This window comes from Pyrgilauda ruficollis, unplaced genomic scaffold (genome assembly GCF_017590135.1).
Source record: "Pyrgilauda ruficollis isolate IOZ18807 unplaced genomic scaffold, ASM1759013v1 scaffold37, whole genome shotgun sequence".
In the NCBI taxonomy this organism is placed as follows: domain Eukaryota; kingdom Metazoa; phylum Chordata; class Aves; order Passeriformes; family Passeridae; genus Pyrgilauda; species Pyrgilauda ruficollis.
Genome location: NW_024525156.1, coordinates 4,177,745 through 4,193,758, shown reverse-complemented (window position 1 = coordinate 4,193,758; position 16,014 = coordinate 4,177,745). Strand labels below are relative to the sequence as shown.

The 16,014-nt window shown below is 34.6% G+C and overlaps 1 protein-coding gene across 1 annotated transcript in view; it reads left to right on the top strand.

Annotated features, from left to right (window-relative positions):
* The window catches only part of ABCA13 (ATP binding cassette subfamily A member 13), a 171,639-nt gene that overhangs the window by 131,557 nt on the left and 24,068 nt on the right, over positions 1–16,014 (top strand). Inside the window, exons 51-52 of the mRNA XM_041475876.1 lie at positions 889–998; positions 10,656–10,801. Of these exons, the coding sequence (XP_041331810.1) occupies positions 889–998; positions 10,656–10,801 (256 nt within the window). The remainder of the gene's footprint in view (positions 1–888; positions 999–10,655; positions 10,802–16,014) is intronic.

The window sequence follows — 16,014 nt, the reverse complement described above, 5'->3', positions numbered from 1 at the left end:
TTCCCATGCTGAAATCATCACAGTACATTTGAATATAGCATATACAAATAAACTATTTCAATAAATCAAGATTTAGTGCTGAGCATTTTTGTGTTTGGGGGCTTTGTTAATTATTTGGATGGTTTGGGGAATTACAGATATTACTTTCTAAACTACTGAGAGAGAAAATACTTTTCTTCGTTGCTAATATAAAATTGGAAGAAATTGGAAGATCATCTTGCACATGGCAGCACAGGTGCAGTGATCTTCCTGCTACTTACTGATCAGCTGTTGGGTAACTGAGGTAACCAGGAGGATTTTATTGTTGATTAAGGCCTATAAATCAATAAGAAAGTTAATGAAAAAGTATTTCGATATCATAAAGGGCTATTTGTAGACTAAATATGAATCCTAGCCTAGCTTAAGCATTAAGCTATTGCGGCTAAGGGTCTGAAATAAGTGTTCAAAATGAGTGTGCCTCTTGGATGTTTGGTGTCCACTTGTACAGAGTGAAGCAGCTCATGACAGGCTTGGAAATATTCACTCTATGGACTGATATCCAGGGTTTGGGAGCGGGACATAAAATCCTCCTGTTCAAATGTTCAATTAGCATTTGCTAACAATATGGATAAATAATGGGTTTGATTGTTGGGCAGGGTTTTAAGAGGAGGGCTAGAATCCTAAATAAGTCACTTCTGGTAATTAGGGGGGAATCAAAATATTATATATATAGTGTTTTTAAAAACTGATTCTCTGTGGGAAAGGGAATTTGCACACACATTATATCCATATATAGTTTATTACAGATATATAATGGGAAATGTGGAAAGGGGAAAAATTTGAAGTGGTGATATTTCTTATTTTTTCAGCATAGCATATTGATTTTTTTTTCCCCAATATCTCTGATAGTGTTTTGGACTCCTGGGAACAAATGGAGCTGGGAAAAGCACAACATTTAAGATGCTGACTGGAGATATCATCCCATCTGCAGGACGTGCTGTTATCAGGACTCCTACTGGGTAAATAACACAGGGTTTGATCAGAATAGTGCTAATTGATAATGCACATGATCAAAGACTCAGCATGTCTTCAGTCTTTTATACTGTACTCTAGGGACTTATTTTGTTCCCTTTTAAATGTATATTGCTTTGTTGCTGTTAAGTCTCTGTGGAAAAGCTTTTTAGCATTATTTAATTCTGTTTGACAGCTCTGTTAATTGAGAATAAACTTGTCTGGTAGCAAAAGAGAAACTCTAAGAAGACTTAATATACATCCTTTTAAAACTTTTAAAAGAATCCTAACATAGGTTAAAATGCATGGACATATATCTCCCTGCAAGTTCTGCACTGAGAATTTTCCTGGCTTAGATAGGTGAGCAGTGCTTCAAGAGTGTAATTATAAAATATTTTCTTACACTAATGTACTTCGGAGTCATTAATTAATTACTTGATCAATATTCTCTGTATAAGGATAAGAGGTAGTGTTGGTGAGATTTATCATTCTGTTGGACTGATAAATGAATAATGGACTTTGGGTTAGATGTAACCAATAACTTTCATTTTCCCCAGCAAAATTGGAGGGGAAAGAAAGGTTTTTTTTTCAGTGAGTAGCAAATATGTGTATATACATACATAGGTAAATTGCTTTTGGGCTCTTTTCTTTTCCTAATTGATGTACATTTCAAAATATTTTTTGGACAAGGACAGGTCAAGAGTTTCATTGAGAAATTTTTAGAGGAAATATTTTTGAATTTTCAAAATGGCAAGTTACATTTCTTTGGTTTAGAAATCAAATGCTTTCATAGGTCAGTGTTTCCTTACTGCTTTACAAAGATAATGATCATCAGATCTAACTTCAAAGGTAAGCAGCTTCAGTCATTGCAAAATTCAGTTTTCTGGAAATTTTGCACTTTTGAAATGGACAATATCACCAATATCAAAAATAATTTTTCTTCAAGATGTTTTCTCATTATCTTTCATAGCAAATCATAAAAAATGTTGGTCATAAAGCAGAAATTATTTTTAAAAAACATATTAAAAAACCAGATTTTAGAAAAATTATTCTTAAGAGAAGTGGTGTGACTGAGGCTTTAAAATGGTTAGCGAGACTTTTAGATGGTTGTTTTCACTTATAATTTTCCAGACTTTTTTTAGTATAATTTTCCAGACTTTTTTTTAGTATAATTTTCTGACTTAAACAGAAGAAAAATTTTTCAGATATTGATCAAAATTAAAAATAACCAAAGTGATTTAAAATTAGATAAAAATCAATATTTGTTATTCTTTGGAACTGCTCCTGATGCAGGATATGATGGAAGTCAGAAGTTTACAGCACATGTCTGAAGAGGATTTGAGATTTGGGGAAATAAAATTATCTGTAATATATTTTTTTGAGAATAAAATATCACCATTAGAGCATCAGGACATTTAAGCTCCCGCTTTTTGTTTTGACTCTGAACAGCATTTCGCTGTAGATTTTAATGGGACTTGTCTTGTGTTGCTATGTACCTGTGGTTAAATGGCTAAAAATGCTTCTGAGGTCAACTAGCCAGCTACTGGCATTTGACAACAGGCTAAATGCTGTCCCTGGACATTGTGTGTGTCACTTTCATTTCCCATACTGTGTTTTATAAATCCGACATGAAAGCATATATTAAGATGCAATGTTATTTACCATATACTAAAACATAGGTAATGAAATTTGACACATTTAGGAGGTTTGAGAGAAAGCCTTAGACAATTGAATTTCAGTGTACAAAATACCCTTGACAATATTAATTATCACCTTGTACTATGGTGGTGTCAATCGAGTTTATGAATATTTTGTGTTTACAGAGACTGAAGTGAGTGTAAATCCCATATTCCCAAGATTTCAAAACTTAACGCTAATTCAAGAAGGCAACCTTAAGTTAGAGCTGCTATTATACAGTAGCTAAAGGTAGAGAAACAAACAATTTGAGGCTGTGAGAAGAAATTTATGTCCCTCCTGACTTTGTTCCTTGCTTCATTATTTTGGAAACCGCTGGTGAGCGGATCATGGTGCATTGTGTTGATGAACTCCTGAAAATCACTAAGAGGCAAGTTTGCTGGCTCTTCCAGAGGTGAGATGGTAAGCACAAGAGGAGAACCATTCCTCAGCAGCTAAGAATGATTAAAATTACTAATTTCAGGGAATTTTAGGTGGATTTATTTTCATTTATGACTCAGATAAACGAAGGAAGGTATGTTAAGAAGGCTTCTCCTTTTCTTACTCCGGTAGTGTACTCAGAAGCCTGGTGTTCCTGGCACAGAAACCACAGTCAGCAGAGGAAAGCAGCTGCTGATCACAGCCGCAGAACATTTCTTGGTCAGCAGAATTAGATTTTTTTGCTTAAAACTTACATCATGAAGGAGATTTCATAAAAAGCATTATCTCTGATACCTATTCCTGATGAATAATGCTGCTTAGATGTAGATCCCACCTCTTTTGGGTTTGACTGGAAAAAACACATCTTTTGTCCTCTGTCACTGTGAAAGGACAAGATACTGTAGTCTGATGGAAGGCATGAAATGGTTTGGGTTGGAAGGGACCTGTAAGGTCATATAGTTCCAACCCCCCTCCATGGGCAGGGACACTTTCCACTAGCTTAATCAAAGGTACATCTAACCTTGAAACACTTCCAGGGATGTGGCATCTATGGCTTCTCAGGGCAACCTGTTCCCATGACTCACCACCCTCATAGTAAAGAATTTCTTCCTAATATCCAATCTAACCCTACCTTGATGATGTACTCTTCATGATCAAATAATTAAGTGAATATGTAAAGTTACCATTTTAAAAATTGGAGAACCTAACTAATTTTATTCCATGCAGAACATCCATAATTCATAACAGATTCCATTTCCTTGACTAACTATGCTTCAAAGTTTTTGGTTTAAAAACAAATTAAAAAACAAAGAAATCAAACAAAAAAACAAACAAATAAATGTATTAATTTTCCTGCTTGATACTGAGTTTGAAATGAGTGCCTTTTTGAGGTAAGTGCACTGATAATGACCTTGAATTTTATTAGATAGCAGTTGCACCTTGGAACAACATGAATTCTAGAAATGGAAGATGGGATTTTTCAAAGGTATAAGTTGAACACAAAGTAGAATTTTTAAAAGGTTGACCTAAAACATCTTGGAAGTGCAGGGGTTTATAGCAAAAGAGCCTCACACACCAATAATAAACTTGTATTCAAGGAACTTCTGCTATAGTCTCAAAGAAATTTTAAAAATATGCTCCTGGGAAGTAACTTGCTTTTTAACAGAGTGTAAAAAAGCAGATTCACAACATCTTCAAGTACTTTTAAAAGATTTGTTCTCCTCTAGGTTGGTTGTTTGCTGAATGCTTAATACCACCAAAAAAAAAAGAGCTGATTCCTAAGAATCTGAGAGACATCTACGTCTGTTTTCATAACAAATGCTAATAAAATCCATAGAAGATAGGTATTATGTATGTTAGTTTTCAGTATCACTGGGATTCATAAGTCAGGGTCTCATTAAGTGGGAATATTTATGAAATACTAAAGCCAACTTCATCTTTTCTGCAAATTGGTTTTTACAAGACTTCTTTGGTGGGGAAATGATTTTGGGGGAGGGAAGGCTTCTGATCTGTTTTAATTGGGGTTTTCTCTTTTTGACACACTATAAATTAAGTAGATATTTTAAATGCACTGTGTGCCTGAGCTGTGTATCTCACAATTTGTGTGACCAATGCACATTTATAGTATACAAGCTGAGCAGTCTACAAAAAACCTGTTTTCTTTAAATTTTCATATCCCTCAGCAGAAAATGTTTTAGGAAATTTATATAACCTTTCTAGTTATTACTGTTATGTGATTAAAATAGTCCAGTCAGAGAAGTAATAGGAATTGATCACCAGCCCCAGACAATTATGTGAAGATAATGCCATTCACAGGGGATTTTACAGTTTTATTGTTTTGTGTAGCTCATTAATATCACTGTTATCAGTGACATGTCTGTGCAAAAGAAACTGTAAAGTTTCTTTTTAGCTTCTAGAAAGTGTCTTCATATTAGGGATATTTGCATTTCAATATTGAAGAGTGACAAAGAAACAAGCAGCATTGAAACAGTTACTTCAGAAGGCTTGGAAGCAAAATAATGATAGCAAAGTACCAGGAGTACCTTTCATAAAGGGCCGAAATATCAAAAGGAAAATCAATAATTGCTAGAAAGTAGACTATTTGAATAAGGTATGTTTACTTGTATTTAAAAAGGATGGTTTTATAAGATGTTAAGAGACCGACAGGCTTTTAAAGAGTTGCAAAGCTTAAATATGTTTAATAATTAACTGCATGATCTGCTTGACAATTAGAAGAGTTCTTTGTGCTCTCTGTAGCACAGCTGTTGTTCTACAAGAGTAAAAATGGACTAAAATTATCTCATGCTTGGCTCTACTGCTGTAACTAGATTGCCACCAGTGTGGGAGCTGTCTAAATGAAAGGTAGTGAATGAAACTGTAAACATTTTTGTAGTTACTTTTTCTGTCAAACAGCTTGAAGAAGTAAGGTCTGCATTAAATATGTACAAAGAAAAGCTGACACTTAACAAAGTAGTATAACAAAGGAGAACAAAGTGAGTCTTCATAGTCTTTGAATGTCTGCTGGGCTAATGCATCAGCAGATACTGTACATCTGTTCCGCTTTTTTGTGTTTGTGTGTACTTTGGCCAAGCTTTGTTTTCTTTCCCTTTCTATACTTGTGTATAAACCCTCCTTAGTGACTGTGTCATAAAACGTCCCTAAAGTTAAGAGCGCTAAACACAGCTTTGAAGAGAAAGTGTCAGAGAGAAAGTGTCAAAACCCTTTTAAGTGTCATGGCAAGGTCAATGTAAAATAATGAATAATGTGACTGGTGGTTTGTTTGTCTTTTTGGTGCCCTCTATTTTGCAATCTTTTCTGTTGTACTTTGCTGAATAGAGATGACTTTAAGTTCATACTTAGAGTGCAGTGGGATGCATATGCAAAAAAAATAGATAAACCAGGTAAATCTTGTTCATAAGTTGCCCCATCAAGGACTGAAGCATTTGGCAGCCTTCCTCATGTAATTATTTTATCTCCCATGAATTTCCATCTTCCTTCTGCACAGAGATCCTCCATGACAGCAATTCCCTATCCTATTTGAATTGTGTCAGTCGTCTCAGCTTTTGGATTACAAAGCCATAGGACCAAAGAACTGCTCTACAAAAGAGGGAAAAGTAAAATATTTCTTTATAGCTAGGACTTCTACTCTTTTGATAGGTATGATATTCAGCTTGATAAATAATTAAAATGTAGTTCAAATAGCTTAACTTGAAAGGAAGAATAAATTTACATAAATATAATGGCTGAAATGGCTGTTTTTACACTGTATATCAGTATAATTAGTCTAATTATAATGAAGCTATAGTTACATTAATTATATTTTAACCTTGATTTTTTGTAATGTTAATTGAGAGCATTAGTATGCACTGAATTGAATGTGCAGTTATGAGTACAATGAAATGTCTAAGTACTTTTGCAATTTGTAAATTTATATTTCATTTTGACTAATTAATGGAATCTATCTCTCTGTAGAAGATGATATATATATGTGGTATTGTAAGTACCATATATATCACTGCTTTTAATTGCATTGAAAAACTGCAAAAAAAGCATATAAAAGTGAAACAAAGTGCGCAGCATAGCCAAAAGTGAAACAATTTTTCCAAAGCCAGCCATAAGACTGAAATCAGGGGTACTAAGTTGTCCCTGGAAACCCAACACTGAGGCTTACCTTTGAATTACAGCCAATAACCACCTATAGGCAATGTTGGTAGTAAACATTGTAAAAAACAAGATCCAAATCTAGTTCTGCAATAGCTACTCTGGCTTTCTGGAAACTGCAGGTCCTGTTTATACGGGAGAAGAAAACAGGTTTTGTCCAAGATCATATTCACTCATCCCAGTGGTTATGTCTCTTTTCAGTGTCAGCAAAGGCTTTCTGACCAGAGTGCCCCATGCCACCCCCATATAGTCTGTATACAGATTGCAGGGCTTTCTTTAAGCACAGAATAAATAGATCAATGTAAAAAGTCTTGTAATGGTCAGTGGAGGAATAACTTTGAATCTAAAATTTTCTACACTCTGATTTTGGTTTATGACCCCGGTATCTTGAAAATCTGGCAAGTTTCTTTCCTCAATAGTACAAACCTACAACGTGAACACTCCATAGTGAGGAAAGTCTTATTAAGTCTGGGATATTTTCTCAGGATGTCTTGCACCAAAATATCATGATTCTCACCAAAATACTTAGACAGTGATAGAATAAAAAATCTTGCATGCTTCAAGTGCTAGACTCCACTGTTTTTCTTGAGGATGCCAGATGTTCTGTTGACCATTTCTAACGGAGGTCTAGAAATGCAATTCTGCAACTTTAAAACTATATTTAAAATATGAAGATTTCTGGAAATATTCTGGTGATGTCATTTGTTGCAGCTGTTCACTCTAAAGGAAAACTTAACTAACAAGAGGAAGTATTGACTGAGCATAAGAACAAAGTCTAAAAATGAAGGACAAAAATGAAGGAGAAAATATGCTTTATATCTTAACTTGATCAGATGATGTAATCAAAATAGCTAACAGAATTTAAAGATAACAGGTCCTCTGTGTTATTATGAAGATATAGAAAGTTGTGTATTCATGTAAAAGCTTAGTGTAAAGGTGTTTTACTTTCTATAGTTTTAGATATTACACTAGATTTCATTGTGTCTACTGTATTATGACAAAAGCCTGAGAGGGGTTGGAATCCATACTTACATGTTCTTTCGCTCTGTTTATAAAATGAGCTGATTTTTTCCTCCTGTATATCTTGTTTTTAATGTGAATAGTCTACTGAAAAATTATGGCATCCTGATAATAACAGGGCAGAAAACAAATGGCTGTTTTACTCTAGCTTGAGAATAAAGTCAGCATTTTGGTGCATGCTAATCTATAATTCAGAAAATACTAAAAAATATATTTTGAATTTGATTCTGATAATAGCATATATGATGATGTTTGTTAAGGAAGAAGAGGATTATAATTAGTTTAATGAATTGAATCAGAAATTAAAAAAAAAAAGAAAACTATTTACAGTATATCATTTACTGAGAAGATTTTCTGGTATCAAACCATCACTACTTGAAATGTTCATTTAATTTAGACCCATAAAAATGAAATCTGAGAGATTAACTGAATTTCAAGGAAAATCAATTTCCTAACACAGGAGCTTGTTACTACTATAATTAAAAATGATAATGTGTTTTTCTTTCCTCTATTTTTTATTTATATTGTTTTTATCTTAAAAAAAAACTTAGGATCTGGCTAAACAGAACAGAATGATAATGTCCAGAATTTTGATTTTGAAATCTCCTCTGTGATGTTGATGAGGGAAGACAAGGCATTATACTGCACATTAACAAAAATAAAGTATCCTAGTATGGCTTTTTTTTTTTTTTTTGGTCTTCTCGTTGGATTGTTTTTGATTTGACAGATACAGAGATGAGAGGGAGGAGTGAGGTGGAAAGGTCCATGAGTTCTTTAGTGAATACAGTAGAATCTCTGTGTTAATGGGAAGTCTTGAAGTGTTCAGGGTCAGCACTAATGGATAAAGTGGCAAGATAAGGGACCAAACTGAGCAAGAATTTTAAATGATGCATTCTCACTTTGCCCTCACTTTATGAAAGCTAAAGGTCAGTGGCTGGGATACTGTTCACTTAAGAATGAGTGCTTTACATAGGCAGAGCACTAGAATCCTGTGTGTACAATTAACACCAACGACACTTTTTATTTCCTGATGCAAACTGAGTAAGGATGCTCTAATATAGTTCTACTAAAGAACATTAGATGTCTGTTGGTTTTTTTTGCAGCTGTCCATATTTAACTTTTTGTTCTTCATGGTAGGGGCCCATTGCAGACAAGGTGTTTCTATCCAGCTACAGGGCTCATGCTGAGTAAATGTCCCTGAAATTACCCCTGAGTGTGATTTGTTCTCTTCTCACTGAACTTGGCATATTATCAAAAGCTCAATCTCTTTTTTCTCAAAAGACAACAGCTGCACCAAAAGAATACGCTGTGCATGAATCTTCCTAGCAAAACAAACCTCAGACACATCTCTCTATGTCCAACAGCATCTAGTTAACATTTCACTGTGATTAGTATTTGGCTGTGTTAGAAATAAATAAGGAATCCACTGCTTCTGACTGGTTGTATAAAAAGATCAGGATTATTCAATCCATATCTTATGGTAAAGATGACTATAGAAAAACGGTTTAATTTGCCATATGTATGGTTGTAAACTGAGAGAGCAAAAAATTCTGTATATATTTCATTGAAAATGTTCTATAAGTGGATATAAATTAATGAGGAATATTTTGTTGTCCTCTTTCCCTTATCACCCTTCTATTTTTTGGTACCTCTTTATTTAAAGAGGTGTCTACAGGCAGATAGCTTACGCAGCACCAGCCAAACCAGCCAAGATATAATGATTTTATAGTTTTGCCATTAACAGCAAAGGACCATTTTAATTAGTCTATGGCAAGGTTTGTCATAATCATGGTAATTTATCTTTTGATAGCATTAAAATATATTTTCATGCTGTGGTTCATTATGTAAAATGCAGAATTTTTTCTCCCCAGTCTCCTGAATCTTGTTAACAGGAGATACATATTTATATTTTCACTAGTGCTAGTATTTGTAGATCCTGCAGTTAACACATTTACTTTGTGTCTAAATGATTAATCATATATTTAGTTCTTTCAATCAGAAATGTAGAAAACCACTAGGAGGAAAAACATTCTGTTACTCAGAATCTTTTGAAAACTTTTTTCTTTCAAAGCTCAGATTTTTTTTATTATTAAGTATCTTCATTTTGATAGGTCTTTCTCTACATGTAAATCAGCATTGCTGAGTGTTGAATTAGATGTTGGAATAAATAGGATAGATTTAGTGTCATTATGGGTAATGAGACACCCTTGCAATCATGCTTGCTTCTTAGCAATGAATGTAATTTCAAGTAATGCTGTACAGCTACAAAGTAAAGGCCAAAGTCTCTTAAATCAGGATAATTTTATACTTTATCCTGTATTGTCTTTTAAGTTACTAGGCTTTAATATCCTGTGTTTTGTTTTACTCTTGTTGTTTAGAGAATGCACGCATGCGTATGTGTGGTCACAGACACACAAAGAATACTCAGCAAAATTTCCCTCTCTCTCAAGTCCTTCCTCCTCAATATTCAATGAGATTGATACAAATATAATATTGTATATAGTATAATATCCAGTATGAGCAATGTATGGTTTGAAATGTGTCTCTTTGGAGCAGGTACTACCAAAAAGATAAGGGAAGTAAAACTGGCGAGTATTAATTCTAATAGATGTTTCTTCTTCATGTGTTGGTCTGTTGACCTTGACCCACACACTGTCACAACAGTGACATGCTGGTGGCTTTGCTAGCCCAAAAGAGACAAAAAGTGTGCATTGTGTGTGGGTGGTGCTGCACTAAGTAACCGCAGCAGAGACTCTAACTCCTTTATCTGCAGACTTGAGATTATGTGTGTTTGACTTGTATCCCAAGTGTGGAACCCCGGGACATGGGATTTGTTAAACATTCAAATATTTTTATTTTTATTTAAACAGGTCTGAAATGGATATACTCTCTGCTAGCTCTGAAGGTATTCTTATTGGATATTGTCCACAACAAGATGCTCTGGATGGACTTTTAACAGGTTGGGAGCATCTTTATTATTACTGCACACTGCGTGGAATTCCAAAGCAGGATATCCATAAGGTAACTATCCAGAACAGATTTGCGGGGGGAGATATTGCCTGGCTAGTCTGTGGAGTTTATAGAACAATTGTACCTTTTGAACATGAGAAACTGTCTAATATTTCATCTTAACAGCTTTAGTAATAAGGTTTTTCATTACCAAAATTTTATTTAAATAATGTGTATTTTTTCTCTGTTATGCCAGTTCAAAACACAATAACATCACCGCAGATAGTAAAATAACTATTGCAAATGAAATCTTGAGCACAAAACTCCTAAAAGAAATTAAATTTATGAATGCTTCCATGTCTTCGCTGTCACACATGAAGAACTGTGAGAGAACACCACACTTTGAGTCTTGTACCTCTGAAAAACTCTTTTATTCTTTTATATGATTTAACTTTGAAGGAACTAAAAATTGTTGTATGATTCTGTATAAATAAATGAAACACCTGGGTGCTGGGATAGGAGCTGTCTTAAACTTCACAAGATAGGAGTAGTCTCTTAAATGCTCCAGCTGCCACACAAAGCTTGAGTTGTCCAAGCAGAAGCCAAAGAAAATGAGAGCTTACTAGCATAGAAATTGACAATATTTGGCAATATCACTGGGAGCTCTTGGATTTACAGATACAGGTGTAGCTGTGCTGATCAGCAGGTTGAACTTTTTTTCTGTAATGAGGCAACAAGTCAGCTGATACCAGAAATTAAGTATGAAACAGATACAGTGTAAAATATGGGTTTTTCTGTATCAGCAGATGGAATTTTACAATATGACCTGACTTGAGCTGCTCAGTCTTTTCTGCTTAATTGCGTCTCTATTAACATGAGAAAACTGTAGTGTGACATGAAATTGGTATCTTTCAATTCCTGCTGTATAAATTGGTCCCAAGTAGTAGCTATTGCACTAGCACTGCCCTTGTAACCTCCAGAATACTGACTGTTGTTTTCTTTTCATTTTTCCAGAAGCAAAATTGCATGAAGTGAAATAGCTTTTTTTTTTTTTTTTTTCTACTACCCAGTGCTTTTCTGGCTGTTGCCTCAGGGTCTAATAAGTGGCTTGCAACCACTTGACTGTATGTGAGAAGGCTGCTTTCTGGTTCTCTGCAGCCTGTTTTCATTTTCCTCAGCAGAAAGTATGATTCCTGTAAGGGATATTGAGTATTCATCAGGACAGGCAATATTTTGAGTTTTTAATGTTTTAAGCTGATAATTTGGGTATTTCTGGATGAAAGCCTGGGGAAAATAAATTATTCTTGCAAGTCTTTGTCCCTTGTCTTCAGCAGTATCCATTGTCCAGGACAATGCCTGGACTTCTACATGTTTTAACAACACGTTACTTGCATACTGCTCAGAAATTATCATACAGTCTTTTGTTTGATGGTTTGCCCTTCACAACTTATTGGTGTTAATTTATACTTCAGTCTACTAGCAGAGTATTGAAAACTTTCATATCTTTCCTTTGATCTAAAAGAAATATATTAAAGGATAGTTGTTATTGCACTAAAGCACTCAACTATAATTAATTACCTGTTTTCTCCATGAAGTGTCATTTCCTCCATAGCAGTTAGGCAAGAGTTCCTCAAGTGGCATGGTACATGACATACACATCCCTCTTCAAATTGATGAAAATCATTCATTTAGATAGGAGTTATGTTACTGTGTGCACTGAGAGAAGACAAACATTAACCTTACTGACCTCAGATGATCTAGGTGTAGGCTTAGACTATTCTTTATAGTCAGTCTTCTATGCCTTAGCATCACATTTGTGAAAGAAAGATCATCCTTCTTTTCAGTTGTCTTAATTTTTTGTCTGCATGTATTGCAGAGCAGATTTTGTTGCCATATGCTTGCGATCAAGGCATCAAAGCACTGCTGCAAATAATATTTAGCTGCTCTGGTTTTCCTCCACCAAAAACTGAAATGCAGCTATCTCAGAGGAAAACAAATGTTTTTGTCAGTGGACCCTCCTGACTGTGTGGCATGGCTGTCAAGTGCTCAACAGCTGCTGTTCTTCCACTCAGAAATGGCTGGTGCCTGGAGAAAGTGAGCACTTTAGCTGCCTATAAAGAAAATAGGGCTTTGGAATGCTTTAGAGGAGCAGCTGCATGGAAACGTAAGCTGTTATTTTCTCATCATTCCCTCCTGCCTATGATGCAGCACTCCAAGCCTGCCTCTGAATATTTGCCAGTGACTAATTACACTAGTATGCACAGACACATAGATTCTAGAGAGTACATTGGTTTGATAATGAAAGAAACATATATTCACTTTGGTTTTTAAGAAATTGGTGGGCAGGCAGGTGACTCACAGGTTGTGTTGCAGCTGAAGTTGTCTATTGAAGCACTAACTTCAAGGACCAAATCCTTTGCTAGACAAATTTATCAGCAGCAGGAGTTAAGTGCCTGACATAAAGTTGAGTGCACTTAATGTTCCAAAACAGTAATTAAATGAATGGGAAAGGAGGAGAAAAATGGGACATTTACTACCAGTGTTAAGCTTCACATGTAATGTGAGGTTTTTTTATACTTCACAAACCTACTCTGAAGATTCTTTTTGTTTAAAATTGAAAAAAATAGAGTAAAGCTTTTAGGTTATTTAGAAGGATATTGATTAATCATAGTACTTTTAATTTTTATTTCTTTAATATATTAACTTCCTAGATCTCTATTTGTTCCAAAATACAGCACTCAACTTGTTAAAAAATTAAAATTATTAGCATAGCATCAAATGGCAATCCTCATTAGCATTAAAACTTCTGTTGCAAATCTCTAAAGAAGCTTTATCAGGTCTTCTGAGGTAACTTTTTTGGAGTATGCTTTCTCTTTTCATTAACTCTTCAGGAATATTTTGCTCTGTTTCTAGAATCTCAATTATTTCCTTACATGTCATATTCTATAGGTGCTGGAAATGGGAATCTGTAAATTCATATATTCTTTGTATGTTTACTTATTTTTGGACCCCAAGGAGAATTAGTGTGTACAGTTTTATGAGATTTTGGGATAAAAAATACTGTTCCTCAGAAACTTGACCATGGATATACAGTTTCCAAATGCAAGAAATCTAGCAATTCTGAGTTTATTTGAAAGCCAAAAAAATACTGTTTTGTGTGGAATTGATGAATGGTTGCTGTTTAGGATGTTCAAACCATGCTGTATCCCCTTACTCAGAACCTGACACTTTGAATTACTGCTTTGGACATGTAAAGTTATTTTTCAGATGAGTCTAGAATTCAGCCCATGTTTATTATCATTTATACTGGGTATGATACACATTTTCAATATTGGGTCAGATTTGCTTTAAGAGGATTTGTTTAAATAAATAGCAAGAAGTTATGCATTTTATTTATTGTCAGGAATTATGAAAATTAATACACTGATGGATATAGCTTTTCAAGCTATGATGTTGACTAGAAACCATGATGTTTCTAGTCTTTCAATAGATTGATTCTAGTCTTTCAATAGATTAATAACTCCAGGTTTTTCTGGAACACATACAGACTGAAAGTGCTTAGCACCACTTAATTTTTTACTTGACTATTGGAGGTAATTTTTAAAGGGAGTGGAAACCCGCAGGCATTAGTGGTTACACAATTACGCTTTTCAGTGGAATGGATCTCTTAATTCCCTGGTGGATCTGGTGGATGGAGGAGGCCATGCCTGTTTTGACCTTTACTCCCGCAGATATTGGCATGTGTGCAAAAAGTTATTGTATTGCCTCTTCTGGAATGAATGTTGTCTTTAGGAACTCCACAAAGTATTGGGGGATTTCGTTTAGATGCTACAGATTGAAGGGCTCATTCCAATGCCTGTTCTAAAGCTAGGTGGACTAGCCCAAATTAATTTGGGGGAAAATATTTTGCTAAATATATTAGAACTGATGAGAAAAAAGAGGAAATTGTTTTAAGAAATATTGGAAAATAGGGAAATTGCTAACTGATACATGTGAAGTCTGTTATAATTTTTAATGCTGGTGTGGGGAGGGAGGAAGGAAACAGTTTAAATACATTATTACAGTCACGAATAGACATTAAACATTTTAATGGTTCAAGTGTGCTTACAATGTATATATTTGTATATAACTCTGTAGCTTTTGAGTTGGCCTTAATGCTGCCAACTTACTAAGTAAATTGATGTATTTCCTCACTCTTTGTTGCTAAAGGTCAATGAAATATTATTCAAATAGAGCATTATGGTGAATATGACAAGGAGGGAGGGAAGGTGCTTGTGTATGTATCTGACATTCACTAAGAAGGAAATCATTAACTGTAATTCTTTTGCATAAATATGTGTATCTGTATCTGAAGATTGATCACATGCTCAATTCTGACTTTCATTTAAAGTAGTTTAAGAGGGATTTTTCATATTTATTTCACAGTGTACTATGATAAAAACCACTGGCTATGCAGACAAATGAAGTTATAATGGAGATATTTGGGCTCCTCTACAATATAACTAATATGTAATATTTCTAATTTCATTCAAATTAGTATTTTGTTGTTGCTTAGGTATTATTGATGAAGCTGAAAAATTACTGGAAATCTTAGAATATGCATTAAAGAAAAGTGTCATCTCTTGAAAGAAGATTGGGCTCTATATTCTTATATTTGCTGAACCATAGTCTGCAGTGCTATTTTGAAATATAAGATTTGAGAGAGGTAGCAGGAATAGGAGACTTTTCTAGGTGAAACTGGGAAATATTTAGGAATAAGAAAGTTGGCCCTTCCTTCTGCCTTTTTGTTGCTGATGTCATTCAGTTCTAAATCAATTCTAATTTGAAATGTTTCATACCAAAGGAGCATATCTAGATATAGGTCAGATTGTGCTGTGCACTATGATGATCTGCAAGGTTTATCTTGGAAGCTCTTCACATTTAAAGCAGCAGCAAAGTGGGTACTAGAAAATTATTCCCACCCCTCTCCTTTTACCTATTTAGATCTTTAACCTTGTCTTGAAAATTTCTATAGCAGGAAGCTTGCCAGGCTTTATCTCCTTGTGTGAAAAAGGAGATCATGGAGTCATGCTAAATGCTTGAGCACACACAAAAGAGAGGAGAATTCATTGTGAGGAATTAAAAATTTTGCAAAGTTAGTTCTTTTTAATGTTGCTCCTCACAAAGAACTTTATGTTCATACCTGACATGACTGAGTCTCCTTGGGGGCTACAGACTACAAGAAGACCCATCTAACTTAAAGAGTTACTTTCTTCTCCCTGGCACTATTCCTTGACCTTC